The sequence below is a fragment of the Mustela nigripes genome, chromosome 13 (assembly GCF_022355385.1).
Source record: "Mustela nigripes isolate SB6536 chromosome 13, MUSNIG.SB6536, whole genome shotgun sequence".
Classification (NCBI taxonomy): domain Eukaryota; kingdom Metazoa; phylum Chordata; class Mammalia; order Carnivora; family Mustelidae; genus Mustela; species Mustela nigripes.
The window spans coordinates 30,040,350-30,054,205 of NC_081569.1; the positions used below are offsets into that span (position 1 = coordinate 30,040,350).

Consider the following 13,856-nt stretch of genomic DNA (forward strand, 5'->3'; position numbering starts at 1 on the left):
TTTAAAAAGATTTTATTCACTTATTTGAGAGAGCATGAGAGAGGGCATGTGTAAGCACAGGTAGGGAGGGGCAGAGGGAGAGGGAGAAGCAGACTCCCTCTGAATAGGGAGCCTGACTTGGGGCTTGGTCCCAGGACCCTGGGATCATGACCTGAACCGAAGGCAGATGCTTAACCAGCTGAGCCACCCAGGTGCCCCAACAGTACGATTGCTGATAGCCCCGAATGGGAAACAGCATAAATGTCCAAAAACAGTAGTATGAATAAATGAAATCTGTGTATTCCCACAGTGGAACATCATACAATAGTGAGAAGGAACAACAGAGGCAAGAACATAATGCAATGGGCCATGTACAATCACACAACTGAATCTCACAAGCAGAATGTTAGTGCAGGCAAAACGAATCCATGCTGTTAGAAGGCAGGAGCGTGGAGGCAGAGGAGTGAGGGGAGAGAACACAGGGAGGCTGCTAGGTGCTCCTTTTGTTGATCTGAGGGCCGGTTGTACATGTTTTCTCTTTGTGAAAATACTTCCCTGTATGCATGTTAATTCCAATAAAAATTTAGTGGGAAAAGAATACACCTTAGGACATTGCCTCAAAAATATACAGAGCAGGGACCCCCCTTGGTGGCTCAGTGGGTTAAGGGCTCTGCCTTCGGCTCAGGTCATGATCCCAGAGTCCTGGGACTGAGCCCCGCATCAGGCTCCCTGCTCAGCAGGAGGCCTGCTTCTCCTTCTCCCCCTCTCCCTGCTTGCGTTCCTTCTCTTACTGTCTCTTGCGCTGTCAAATAAATAAACAAATTTTTTAAAAAACATATGCAGAGCAAAGTGAACAACATGACAGAAAAAGAGACAAATCCATAATCATGGGAAGGAGATTTGGACACACGTTCCTCAGAAATTAATAGAGCAAGTGGAAAAAAACATTGATGAGGAAACAGACGATAAAAACAATAAAATTAGCAGACTTGACCTAATGACCACATAATCACAAACCCAATCCAAGAATGAACATTTTTTTCAAACATACATAAACCTTCACAAAAATTCACTACATACTATTCCTCAGAGCAAGATTTAATAACTCATAACCAATATCATACAGTCCAAATTCTCTGACAATACAAATGAATCAGTATCAAAAAACAAAAGTGGCAGGAAGAAACCACACACACACATTTGGATATTTAAAAGCATGTTTCTAAATAATTTATGAATCAAAGAACAAATCTCACGAAATAAAATATTTAAAACTAAATGACAATGCAAACACTACCTATCAAAACTTGGGGCCTGCTGTTAAAATGGCACTTAGAGGGACATTAATAGCTCTAAAGGCATACATTAAAATGAATAAAGTTTAAAAATTAATGAATTAAGAACTGAACTCCAAAAGTAAACACGGAGAGTTGTGTCGGTCTGAGTCAGAGGGAGCCTGTGCCAGAAGCCGTTGCGGTGTTACCCAGAGAGAAAATTATCATGTTGGGACCAGCAGGATTCTGGGCAACCTTGCAGAAGAGTTACGGGCTCCATTGTGGTGTGAAGGCAATGCAAGACCTTTGTGATAGTTTCCAGTGGGAGCTGAGTCATGCATGCAGACCTCCCAGGCTTCCCCGTAGCAAGTATCACCAGCAGGCTGGCCCTGGGCCACAGGCTAGTTCTCCATTCCGGCAGTATGGAGTAAACGCTCCACTTAAGTCCCGGTCAGCACCAAGCTCCAGGAACACCCAGCAGGTGTCTGACATACCCCAGGTGACATCAGTTCTTTCTTTCTTTCTTCTTCTTCTTTTTTTTTTTTTTTGCAGTTTTCATAATCTTTTATTGACATTGTTCTCATACTATCCCAGGACCACCATTGGTCAAGAAGAAGGGGAGTAGAGTCCTAGATCCCGGTGGGGTGTGGATGGTGGAGATAACAGCCTACACATCCCCTTGGGGACACTGAGCCGAACCAGATGGGAAAGCTCCCTGAATGGGGGTGGTGTTAATGACACTGCTTATATTTCCATACAGATATGTGCGTTGTTAGAAACACCTGCAAAAATGGTCCGAAAAGATCCCGGTTACCCCTCACCCCTCGTAAGAGTGATGACCCCTGGGGAGAGCTCTGGGATTGCAGGTGGAGGGAAGTTTCAGTGAATCCGTTATTCAATGACCTTAGGACAAGAATGTGATACTTATGTAATTTAAGAACAATTCTGCAGAAAGAGACTGGAAAGAATGTTAAAAGGTTAACTCTGCTCTCCATGGGATGGGGTTTATATAGATAATAAATTCTTTTTTCTTTTTTAAAAAGAGTTTATTTATTTATTTTATTTTAGAGAGAGAGAGAGAGAGCGCATGTGCAAGCCGGCAGAGTGGCAGGGGGAGAGGGAGAGAATCTGAGCTGAGCGCGAAGCTCGAGGCAGGGCTCGATCTCACGACCCTGAGATGATGCCATGAGCCACAACCAAGAGCTGGACGCTCAACAGACTGAGCCATCTGAGTGCTCCAATAATAACTTATTTTTTCGATACACTTCTGGATTTTTCATTTTTCTGTAACAACACCACTGATAGAACTTTCTGTGATGATAAAAATGTTCTGTCATCTCTGCTGCCCAATCAATATATAGTAGCCACTAGCCACGTGGGGTTATTGAGCACCTGAAATGAGGCTAATGTGACCGGGAACTGAATTTTGAATCTTATTTAATGTTAATTAATTAAATTTTAAATTTAAATAACCACATTGGCCAGTAGCTACTGTATCGGACAGTGCAGTTCTGTACGGAGTACACATTACGTGGTGGCTGTATTTCCAAGGGTTATTTTTCCATTTTTAAAAATCGAGGTATAACAAATACAATAAAGCGTACAACTCTTAAATATACGGCTTGGTGAATTTTTACATGCATAAACACTCCTGAAATCACCCCCCAGAATAAGATGGAGAACATTTCCAGCACCTCAAAACATTCTTTCGAATACCCTCTCAGTCCTGGTCAGTACTTTCCAACACTATTCTGACTTCTTTCTCCCCAAATTAGTTTTGCCTGCCTTGAACTTCATATGAATGAAATAACACCTTACGCATTCTTTTGTGCCTGGCTTTTCTCCCCTCAACATTATGGCGTGCATGCTGCTGTGTGTTGAAACTTGTTGAAACAAGTTGAAACTTGTTTGCTTGTTTGTTTTTCACTGCTGTGTCCTATTCTATTATATGAATATACCACAGTTTTTTTTCCCCATTCTACCCTTGGTGGCTATGTGGGTTATTTTCAATTTGGGGTATTACATATAAAGCCATGACAAACGTTCTCGCACTTGTGTCCACCAAAAGACCTGTTTGTCTTTTGATAGGCTTACGTGCTCACTTCTATCAGGGAGATGCCAGGAGTGAAATTGCTGAGTCATAAGCTATAATGTATCTTTCACCTTTGTATACTGCCAAATATTTTTCCTAAGGGGCTCTACCCATTTACATTTAATCTCGCATAACTTTTTTTAGCTTTTTTTTTAATTTTTAAGATTTTATATATTTACTTGACAGATAGAGATCACAAGCAGGCAGAGAGGCAGGCAGAGAGAGAGGAGGGGAAGCAGGCTACCGGCTGAGCAGAGAGCCTGATGTGGGGCTCAATCCCAGGACCCTGGGAGCATGACCTGAGCCAAAGGCAGAGCTTTTAACCCACTGAGACACCCAGGCGCCTCATGCATAACTTTTATAACTGGGGATAAAATGGCTATTTTGAGAAATAAGAGAGACTGCAAGAGAAACTCTTTTTCTAGACAAACTTGATAATCAGCAACAAAATTAGCAATATATAAAATATATTATCCTTCACTTAATCTGATTTATAGAGGTATCAGAAGGATGTTTGGTTTTATGGCTAAGAGCTCTGTTGCAAAATACAAACCTCAATCCTGCAAATCACCAGCTATATGACCTTTGGCAAATGACTAACCTTTCTGCTTTTGATTTTCTTTGCCTAAGTTGGGATAATAATATTATCACCACACAAGATTATCAAAAAGATGAATAAAGTAATGATTATAAATTCTATAGTATGTGTGTCCCTGAAATATGGTAGGAGTTCAATAAATGTTATTAATAAGTCATTTTAACTTAATTTAATTAATTTTAATTACTCATTGTTAATATTTACTAGGTGACCATTAACATTTTTAGCCTGTCTAAATACACAAAAGTCACTTTTACTAAAAAAAAGCATTGATAATTAATTCTCCACTCCCATTCTTTCCCTATTTAAACACTGATCAATTCTTACCAAGTTCCTCTCTGATGTTTATGATTGTAGCAGTTTTTCTCTCAAATGGCTGGATGCCTCGAATGGCTTTTAGACTCAATTTAAGGACCAGTTTGCTAGAGTGTTGCTAAGAGAAAGTGCATCTAATTTACCAAAACCAAATTAACTCTTAATACACAAGGGGACATGTTTAAGCCATAAACAGTTGATAAAAATATAAACATTTATTTTCCTTATTCCATGTGGACCAAAACTTAATTATTAAACTTACGTTCACATGTCCAGACAAAGCATGAGCAATTAGCACAATTTAAAAAATCATATCATCTTCAAATTACCTAAATTACTTGCTCAACCAAGGAATGGTACAAAGTCTTTCCAACTGATTTAACCCAACGAGTTGGTTTTATTTTCTGCTCATCATGGGGTCTCTGGATGGTTTTTTAAAAAATCCATATCAAGTCTCATTAGGAAAACTGGCCATATTTAGAATTAAATGCTAATACTGCAAGACATTTTCTAATTCAATCTCTTTTATATGCCAGTCACAGCAGACCTTCCATTTTCAGTGCATAATTCTCTACCAAGTCCTAAGGCAAAATCTTGTCATTGAACACATATGTGTAGGTGGGTGTGTTACAAATGCAATCAATTAATTGACACATCACAGCTGAAATGGCTCTGCTTGCCCCATCCCCTATCTTCCAACAGAATTGCTCTTGTCAATATCTTCATGTGGGCAATTTACAAGGTAAAGGTATTTGTTAGGTCAGATTTCACAATTTAGGGTCTCTACTTGGGGCCTTTCTTAGGTCCTAGTCCCTGAGGTTGGGTTTTTCTGTAGAAAATGCACCTCATGCCTGAAAGGTAAAGGCCCTCCAGTTTCTCTGTTTCTCAGACATCATCATTCTTTCTCTGCGGATGATGTCTCTGTTGGGCAGAGGCTCCTTCTTTCCCCGTGGAGTATACCATAACTGGGGCTCTGATATGAATGAATCTGGGGCAAGAACCTTGTAGCAAGACGCCATCCCCTTTCCTTTCCCTACCAAAATGTTCTGCCCTGAGATCAAGGAGGGAAAATCAAGATTAGCCTCACCTCCAGGGATTAGCTGTCCAAACATTTACTGATTTGAGTAATCTTTAGAAATGTTAGCTTTACTTGTGGTTGTTATTCCAGTGTCATGGGTGGGGGGCTTCATTCCAAACACAAGATCAGGAAGCATGGGGTGGCTGGGGGGGGGGGGGGGTGTCTGTTCCAGATGCTTCTTTCTCAAAGAAGCCCTGTGTCCCTTTGTATAATGGACTTTCCCTAATGATCTTCATGATGGTTCTCATTCCTGCTGATCTTTAGGAGACACTTGGGGGGGGCGGGGGCACTCCTTTCAAATCACCTTCCTGCAGACAGGTTTCCAATCTGATTCAAGGCCACATCCTGGGCATCTGGTTTCTGTAGCTCAGAGAATTACTGCTCCTGATAAATTGCTCTGAGTTCCAAGGTTACCGCTGTCATATTGCATTCTCTGAGCATTTTCCAGGTCCCCTCCATAGGCGCATACAACATACAACACACACACACACACACACACACACACACACACGCACACACACACGCGCACACACGCACACACGCACACGCGCATTGAATGGAAAGCTTTACAGCCCTGGAGTGAGGGATGGAGGTGGTATTCACCAGCAGACCTCTGCGGGATCTCCCGGAGATGTGACCTTTATACTGCTCAACAGTCTGTTACTTGGGGGGAGAGAGCAGGAGTGGGCTCCCCATTGTGCAGGAAAATAGCCTTGAACAATGGAATATAGAAAGGGCCCACAGAGACCCCCTGGCTGAATATAGGGGACCCAACTCAAAATATCCAGAGGCCCTCCCTGAACAATGGGCTGCTTACAACCAGGCCCAGATACCAAAAAAGGCAAATTCCATAGTTACCATACCTGCTCACCTTCCCCCTCTTAAAGACAGCCCCCGCCCACTGCCTAAGTTGCAGATAGCTGCTCCTCTGGGGTCTGCCCTCCGCTCCATTGGGTGGATTCAATAAGCTTCTGTCTCCTTTGTTCTGCCTCAGGTGAATTCTTTCCCTCCCGTCCTGGCACTGGCTTCCACCCAATCCTTACCGCATGTTTGAGGACCCTCATCTGATCTGGACAAACACCCCATCTAGACACCACACCCAGCACTGGGTAAGCACGATGGAGCTCCTAAAACACCTGAGGAAGGAATGACGTCTCCGCTGGGCAAGGCTTCAGGGTTCCTTCCAACCCTGGACCTTTAAGAGATTCTTCAATGAATAAATAAGGCAGATGCAGAAAGAAAAAGAAAAGAGAGAGAAGAGAAGGGGAGGAAATGAAAGAATAAAATTAAGAGATAGGAAGGAAGGCCAGAGGCTGGAGAACATTCTGGGTACGTGCCAATCCTCCATTTGCACAGAAGCTGGTAAGGGCCAGAGGGGACTGGTATCCCAGTGGACAGTCAACAGTGTGTCATGGCACCCTGGTCCTCCACCTCCAGCACCCGCCTAGTCCCGTCCCGGGACCTGAGCCTTTGGGCCTGGCTTTGCCCTGACAGCACTAGGCTAGCTCGGCTGTGGGTGTCCGTCCATTAGGAAGACTGGCCCAGGACAAAGGAGGGGAAGAACTCTCAGAACTCTGCCTATCCGCCTGGGGCACTCAGGGTTCTAGGGGGTCTCCAGCAAAACCCCTAATCCTTAGGGAGGACAGGAAGGATACCTTCATTCCCTCTATACCCATGACCAGAGAACTGGGTTAGGCCCGAACTGCTAAGCACTCACCCGCCCAGCCAGGCCTCTGCCCAATGCAGTCATGTGGGTGGATTCCTGAACCAGTTACAAAAATTGAGCCAGTCCCTGCCCCCTGCTCAAAGGCAGCATTTTCAAGGAAAACAAAGCTTTTATAATACAAGATGATATTTCTGAGCTGTGTCCCCAACAGTGAGGTGAGCTGCAGGGGCAAAATGGAACTGTGACTCTCAGAAGGGACTTTTTCTTGGACACAGGTTTGCTGGTCTGAGCAGGGAACCGAGGCTCCAGCCCTGGGAAGAATCCCAGCTGCCGTCTTTGCCAGGAGACAGGCTAGGATAGGAGGCTGGGTGTTTGGACATGGGCCCAGTCCCCAACCTGCACTGGTCCCATTAGGAAGTCTTAATACTCACTGTCCGGGTGAGGAAGAAGAAACTGGAAGCTGAAGAGTAGGGACGAAATCTTGACCTGCTCCCCTATTTTTATGCCTTTTCTTACACCTCCCTTCCTGGCCACTCCCTATTCTGCAGGGGGATTCAGCTGGAACTCACAGCCAGCCCAACCCAAGCACCAGAGGCTGGTCAGGACCACAGCTCCCGCTCTGGCTCCTGCCATTTCTTTCTCCTGTTCTCCTCAACACAAGAAGCCTCAATTCTAGGAGGATTCAATCAACCAGATTCTACTCACCTCCACTCACCCCAAGAGACTCACAGACCTTGTCAGTTGTCCATCATTCACTGAGCACCTTCCAAACATAAACACACACACACACACACACACACACACACACACACACACAGGCACACGCTTGGGCATGCGCACATGCCCCTGTGAATTCCCCCACTGGCTTCTCAGAGAACAGAGGGACTGGAGTTGAAACAGAAACGAGGCAGTCTACACACACACACACACACACACACACAGCGTCACACCCCATCATAGCGACTATGTCAACCCAAGGAGTATTTGGCAGCTACACAACACACTCAGGCGCACCCCCCCCACACACACACGCACCCCTGAATTGTCGTTCCGTCTGTGGGGACCACCCCCACCCTCCCTGAAACCTCTCCCACTCATTTCCAACCTCCTCAAGCCCACGTGGTTTCGCCCCCTGCCGCTCGGAGTTGGAGGCACTAAGAAGGAGCGGGTGCCGGGTGTAAACACCTGGCAAAATTACAGGACAGTCCAAGCAACACGAACTCACACAAAGGATCCCAATGGGAGGATCCTGGGGGCTCCCTCCTACTGCGGTTTCCTCCAGCATCCCCCAGGCTTCCTTCCTCTGCCCCCCCCCCCCCACAAAGAGTCACCAAGCCCAGATCAAATCAATTGTTTTATTGACTGTTTACATACAGACGCCTTTAGAAAAGGGCGCGGGCTCCGGGGTGGGGGAGCTACTCCGCCCCGGGCCGCACTTGTGCTGCGCTTCGCGAAGGACTGGCAGGTCCCGACGACCGAATCCACCCCCCCATCACAATCCCGACGTTCACCTCCAAGAATAAAAAAAGGACCCCGCCCCAGTCGCCGCGCCGCGTCCACCCTCCCGCCCCCTCCCTCCCCGCCCACCTGCCTGCCCGCCCACCCCCCTACACTACACGATTACACTTTATAGAATACAGACTTCTCCTACAGAGCACGCTCGTCTAGGACTACACGCCAGGCAAATACTGTTCTCGTGGAAGGAGGGGCGGGGCGGGAAGACGCGAGGACCCAGGGGCTTTTCTCCATCCGGATCCCGAGGCACCGTCACGCGCAGGCTTTGTGCGAACCAGGGCGCAAGCCCTTGCACAAAACCCGGCCCGGGAAGACCGCACTTGGCTTCCTTTGCCCCCAGCGCACCTCGAACGGAGGTCTGGGCCACGTGCAGCAGCGGAACCCCAGCTGTGGAGTGCTTGAACTCCGGAAACCCCAAGTCACCCACAACGAAATTCACCCAGGACCAAGCCCACGCTCTCTGCGTTAAAAGGGAGCGCCGTTCCTCGGCGCTTTAAGTTAGGAGAGCCGGAGAGAGAAAACGGATTCCCTGCTCTACCCCCTCACACACATCCAATTTTCCTAGAGGCTGGGAAGGGGGTGTTAGCACCGGACCCGGAGCGTCGCTGTCTTTGAGAAAACAAAACAAACAAACAAAAAAACCCCTACGAAAATATGAAAATCGGAGCGCGGAGCTGAAAGGCGCCCCAGGCACCGGGCTTGGCTCCAGCTGATTAGAAGCGGATTGGGGGTGGGGGGACAGAAGGGTTTGTTTCCCAGCCGCAAGGGGACTTTGAAACTAAAACTAGGGAGTTGCCACGGATTCCTGGCTTCTGGGACGTGCACCCCAGAAATGTTGGAGTAGGGGTCCAGGTGGGACCCTACAGCACTCCACGCAAGGGACATCTGCTACGGATCGCTGGCTGACCCCACGCCACGGCATTACCACCAGATATTTCCGTGGTCTCCTCTGTTTGCTCTGGTTCCAGAGCCTACCGTGGGGCAGGCTGCAGAGCAGATATCGCAGATAACAATTAGGGTGGGAATGGAGAGGCGTGGATTCCGCTTCCCGGTCAGCGGGTGGTGCATTATAGGGAGAGAGGAGAGTGAGTAACTGTGCTTGCCGTGGAGGGGAATTGAGCCCTCAAAGACAATGATGATAATGGGTGGCTGGGAACTGGTGCAGTCATCCCACTCCCCTCTCCAAGTCCCCAGTAATGAAGGTCGGGGCTGGTAAAGGGGCGGAGTAAGCAAAGGTTGCGGGTGGGGTGGTGGGCGTACATCCTGCCAGCCCTAGGCTTCTTCTCCCAGGCACCCAAGGTGGGGGATGGGAATGGGCAGGCCGGTGGGGCTGGGGATTCAGCCTGCCGTCTGCCTGTAATTGCCATTAATTTCCTGGGCGATGTTGACTGCCTCGGCGCCCAGGGGCAGCCGATCACTGTACTCAGAGCCCGCCTCGAACTCCTCTTGGTTGGCCTTGGACTGGGACTCCACCAAAGAGCAGGCCGCCAGACTCTCCTCCCTCTGCAGGTCCCCACCTGGGTCCCCTTGCTCCGCGTCTTCGTCGAGGCCCTCCCCGGGAGCCTCTTCTGGCTCCACGACGTCTGCCTCGCCGCCTGCCGGGTAGCTTTTCTCGGACTCGAGGTAGGAGGCACGTGGGTCGAAGTCGGCGGCGATGCGTTTCTCCATGGGGTCTGGGGCTTGTGGCCGCAGTATAAGACGATAGGGCTTACCGGGGTGTTTGGCCAAAAGGTGGCAGCAGGCGGCGCCCAGCAGGGGCACGGTGGCCAGCACCAGGAGGAATACGCTCACCGCCACGATAACCAGCAGCGAGGGCAATTCTTTCTTAGTGGCAAACACCACTTGCACGTGGCAAGCCTCCCCGGCTAGCGCCAAACACACTGAGTAGTTAGTACCAGGCCGCAGGCCGCGGAACCAATAGGCGTTGACGCCCTCCTCCACGCGCGACCACTGCACTGCTGCGCCACCCCCAGCTGGGCACAGGTAGAGCAGGCGCAGCGGCCGCCGCCCCGGCCGCCCCGCTGCCCCAGTCCCGCCAGGCCCAGATCCCCAGCGCGCCGCCAGCGGCGTCAGCTGCACCCGAGCCTCGCGCTCCGCCACGTCCAGCGCGATGACGCCCAGCTCAAAGACGTGCTGCTTGAGCTCTGCGCTCTGGTTAAATGCGTGGTTGGACACGTACCGCGAGGCGTCCCCGTGGCCACAGCGTTGCTCCTCCGCCGGATCCGCAGAGATCGGGTCTTCTGCTTCCTCTCCCTCACCTGCCTCCTCCTCCTCCTGCTCCGGCCCCGCCTCCGTTTCCCCGAGGATGCTAACCCGGGCTAGGCCTTGGCCTTTGATTTTGCCCTCGGGTTTGGAGGGTAGAACGCTGTTGCCCCGGCCTTTGGCTGTGGACTTGCGTTCAGAAGTAGGGGCCTGCCCTACAGAGTCTCCCCCGGCGCCAGGAGCGTGCTTTGGGGGCCCGGCAGCCGCCACTGCCACGCGTAGTGAGGTGGAGTTGGCCCCCAGCTCATTGTGGGCTCGGCAGGTATAGATGCCTGCTTCCTTGGCACTCAGGAGGGGCACCAACAGGGAACCGTTTGTGAGGGCCAGGAAACGTGGGTTGGCTGGGGGCGCGGGCCAAGCGGGTGCTGGAGTCGGGGTTGGGGCCTCCGTCTGCGTGGGCCCATCCCCATCTCCTTCCTCCTCCCCGTCATCGGCCCCATCTGCGTTGTCCTCCCGGCTCAGGACGGGAGGCTCTAAGACTATGGTGCCACCCGGGATCTGAAGTTGCCACTGCAGGCGGGGTGTGGGGTGTCCTTCAGCGACGCAGTGTAGCATGAGCGCCAGGCCGGCGGGCAAGGGGCTGCCCGGTGCCTCGAGCGGGGGCTCAGCACTCAGACGCACGCTGGGTGGTACACAGGATAGGGCGGGAAGGCGGTGCACAGGCACCCCCTGCAGCGCGGGAGGCGAGGCACACGCAATGGAATCGGGCTCTGGTAAGGAGACCCTGGTGCTTGCGGCCCAGGCTTGCAGCCACACAAGGCTGCAACCGCAGTGGAAGGGGTTGTGATAGAGTTGGAGATGGGACAGTGCGCTTAACGCGTCGAAGGTACCAGGAGCCAGGGTACGCAGCCGGTTGTTGTTGATGCGCAGGGAGCGCAGGTCGGGCAGCGCACCGAGCGCATCCCGGGGCAGCGAGCCCAAACGATTGTGGTTCATTTTAAGCAGCTGCAGCGCACTCAGATTACGAAGGTCGCTCCACGGGAAGCTGGATATGAGGTTGTGGCTTAGGTCGAGGTTCTTGAGCTGGCTCAGCACTGCCAGGGAGCCGGGCTCCACCGTGCGCACCTCATTGTGCGCTAGCCACAACGACGTGACTTGCGTGACGTCGGCGAAGGCCCCGCGCCGCAGCACGGTGATCTTGTTGGCCGACAGACTCAGCGTGGTCACGTTGGCCGGCAGTCCTTCCGGCACCTCATGCAACTCCTTGTAGGCGCAGTCTGCGAACTGGTGCGCGTACTTGTCCACGCAGGCGCACGGCTCTGGGCACGCTCCGGCCACTCCTAGCAGAGCCCAGGCCAGCCACGGAGCCCACAAGGGCACCATCGCGGATCCTGTGGATGGAAGCTGGAGAAAGAGGGGAGAAGGTGACTTTTGAGATCCAGCCTCCCTCTCTCTATTAAGCTCTGCCTCCGCAAAAGCCCCTCTGGGGCAGACCCTGGGGCCCCAGGCCTTCTCTGTGCCCAAGAGTCTCTCTTGGACACGAGTTGGGGCGCAATAAAAGTCTTGGGATTCAATGCATGCTCTCTCTCGGGACCTGACTTCCATTTCTAGCGGACTTGTGCCTCGACCCCTACCCCCCACCCCCACCTACCCATTCAGTCTGGCACTCCAGAGACTCAGCCGCTCCCCTGTCTGCTCTGGGCTCTGCCCTGACCCGCAGGTATGTTTCTAAGCCTTCGTTTAACTCCGTGACAAAGGTACACAGAAAAAGTATTTCTGTCTGTGGCCTGTTGTCTTTCCTCAAGCTCTTTGTCCCACTCACCGCGTTCACACACGCGCCCATACATTCACACAACACCACAAACACAGCCTGGGCACGCCACCAAACGTGCAACTTCTGCAGGGGTTTAGAGGTTCACAGCACATTTTCTAGCACACAAACACAACGACACCCAGACATGGACACACTATACCCTGGAGACCTCATTGTTCTTTCAGCTGAACCTAGCATCCGGACAGGGTTCTCCGTCGCGGTGCTTTCCTGTTCATTGTGTGAGCTGACAGACACAAGGACACAAGTCCTCACACGAACCCACCCGCTCACAGGCAGCACAGGCGTTCGCTTGCGCATGCACAAAAGCCCTCCACTGAGACAGAAATCCCAGCGGATAGAGAACTTGAGGTGGGAGGGAGGCAGGCGGGACTGGGGCAGTAGGTTCCTAGCCACCCATCCCCCTATACTGAAGCAGCCTGCCCTGGGCTGCAACTCCCTCGAGGGGAGGACCAAGGTTGCTGTGTCAACTTCTGTCTGAGGAAGGAGGTCCTTCCCCATGCATGAACCTGGAGCATTGAGGAGGATGTCACTAAAGATTCAAAGAATCCCCCCTCCCATCACGGAGGAGCCCAGGCAGCTCCCAGAGGGTACAGGAGTCCCCAACGGACAGGTCATCGTGCAGGATTCTGTCCCTTTTCTACGGCTCCACGAAGCTAGCACACCTCAACCCCGCCCCGCCCCCTCACTGCCCCATAAAACCTTATACCCAGCCACACAAACGCGCTTTCGGGGAGACTTCCCGCTCCCACCTAGAACTCCCAGCAGGTTGGGCAGAGCCCCTCCCACAAGCCCATCTTTGGGAACCCGGGTTCCCTCACGCTGCCTTTGCTCCTGGGGGAGGGACCCTCCCCACCCCTCCGTATCCCCCCCCCATAGCTCCAGGGGGTTATGGTAACCCAGGTGGGTACCATAACCCTGGGTTGAGGTTGTGGGGCGGTCCCGCGGCTTACCCGCTGCTCGCTGACTCTCCGCGCACTGCCCTCGGGCTGCAGCCCCTACTCCAGACTTGAGGTCTCGGAGCCAGGACACTGCCCAAGGGCGCTTTCCACATCTGTTGCTGGCTGTGGAAAAGACAGGGAGGGGCAGAGAAAGGGACAGGTAAGTATGGAGACCTCCCTAGCCCTTAGGTCCCGCTTCAGCTTTTCCTTCCGCGTCTGTTCCCCCCACGTCTGGCTGGCTGCAGACTGAAGAGAGTCCGCGCGCGCTCCCGGCGCGGCAGGGACGCGCACAGCCTCTCCCACCTCCCGCATCATCCACATTTGTTAAAGCCGTAGAGGCTCTCCCCGAGGCTGAGACACGTTGG

The 13,856-nt window shown here is 51.5% G+C and overlaps 1 protein-coding gene across 1 annotated transcript; it reads right to left on the reverse strand.

Annotated features, from left to right (window-relative positions):
* Nucleotides 1-8,622: 8,622 nt before the first annotated feature.
* ISLR2 (immunoglobulin superfamily containing leucine rich repeat 2) lies at nt 8,623-13,652 on the reverse strand. The gene is made up of 2 exons (XM_059418502.1): nt 13,504-13,652; nt 8,623-12,123 (listed from the first exon to the last, which is right to left on the reverse strand). The coding sequence occupies exon 2, from the start codon at nt 12,100-12,102 to the stop codon at nt 9,856-9,858; it is 2,247 nt and encodes a 748-aa protein (XP_059274485.1). The 5' UTR covers nt 12,103-12,123; nt 13,504-13,652; the 3' UTR covers nt 8,623-9,855.
* Between the last annotated feature and the right edge of the window lie 204 nt (nt 13,653-13,856).

Coding starts and splice junctions, on each gene's coding strand:
- ISLR2 (XM_059418502.1), bottom strand. CDS start 12,102: ATGGTGCCCTTGTGGGCTCCGTGGCTGGCCTGGGCTCTGCTAGGAGTG.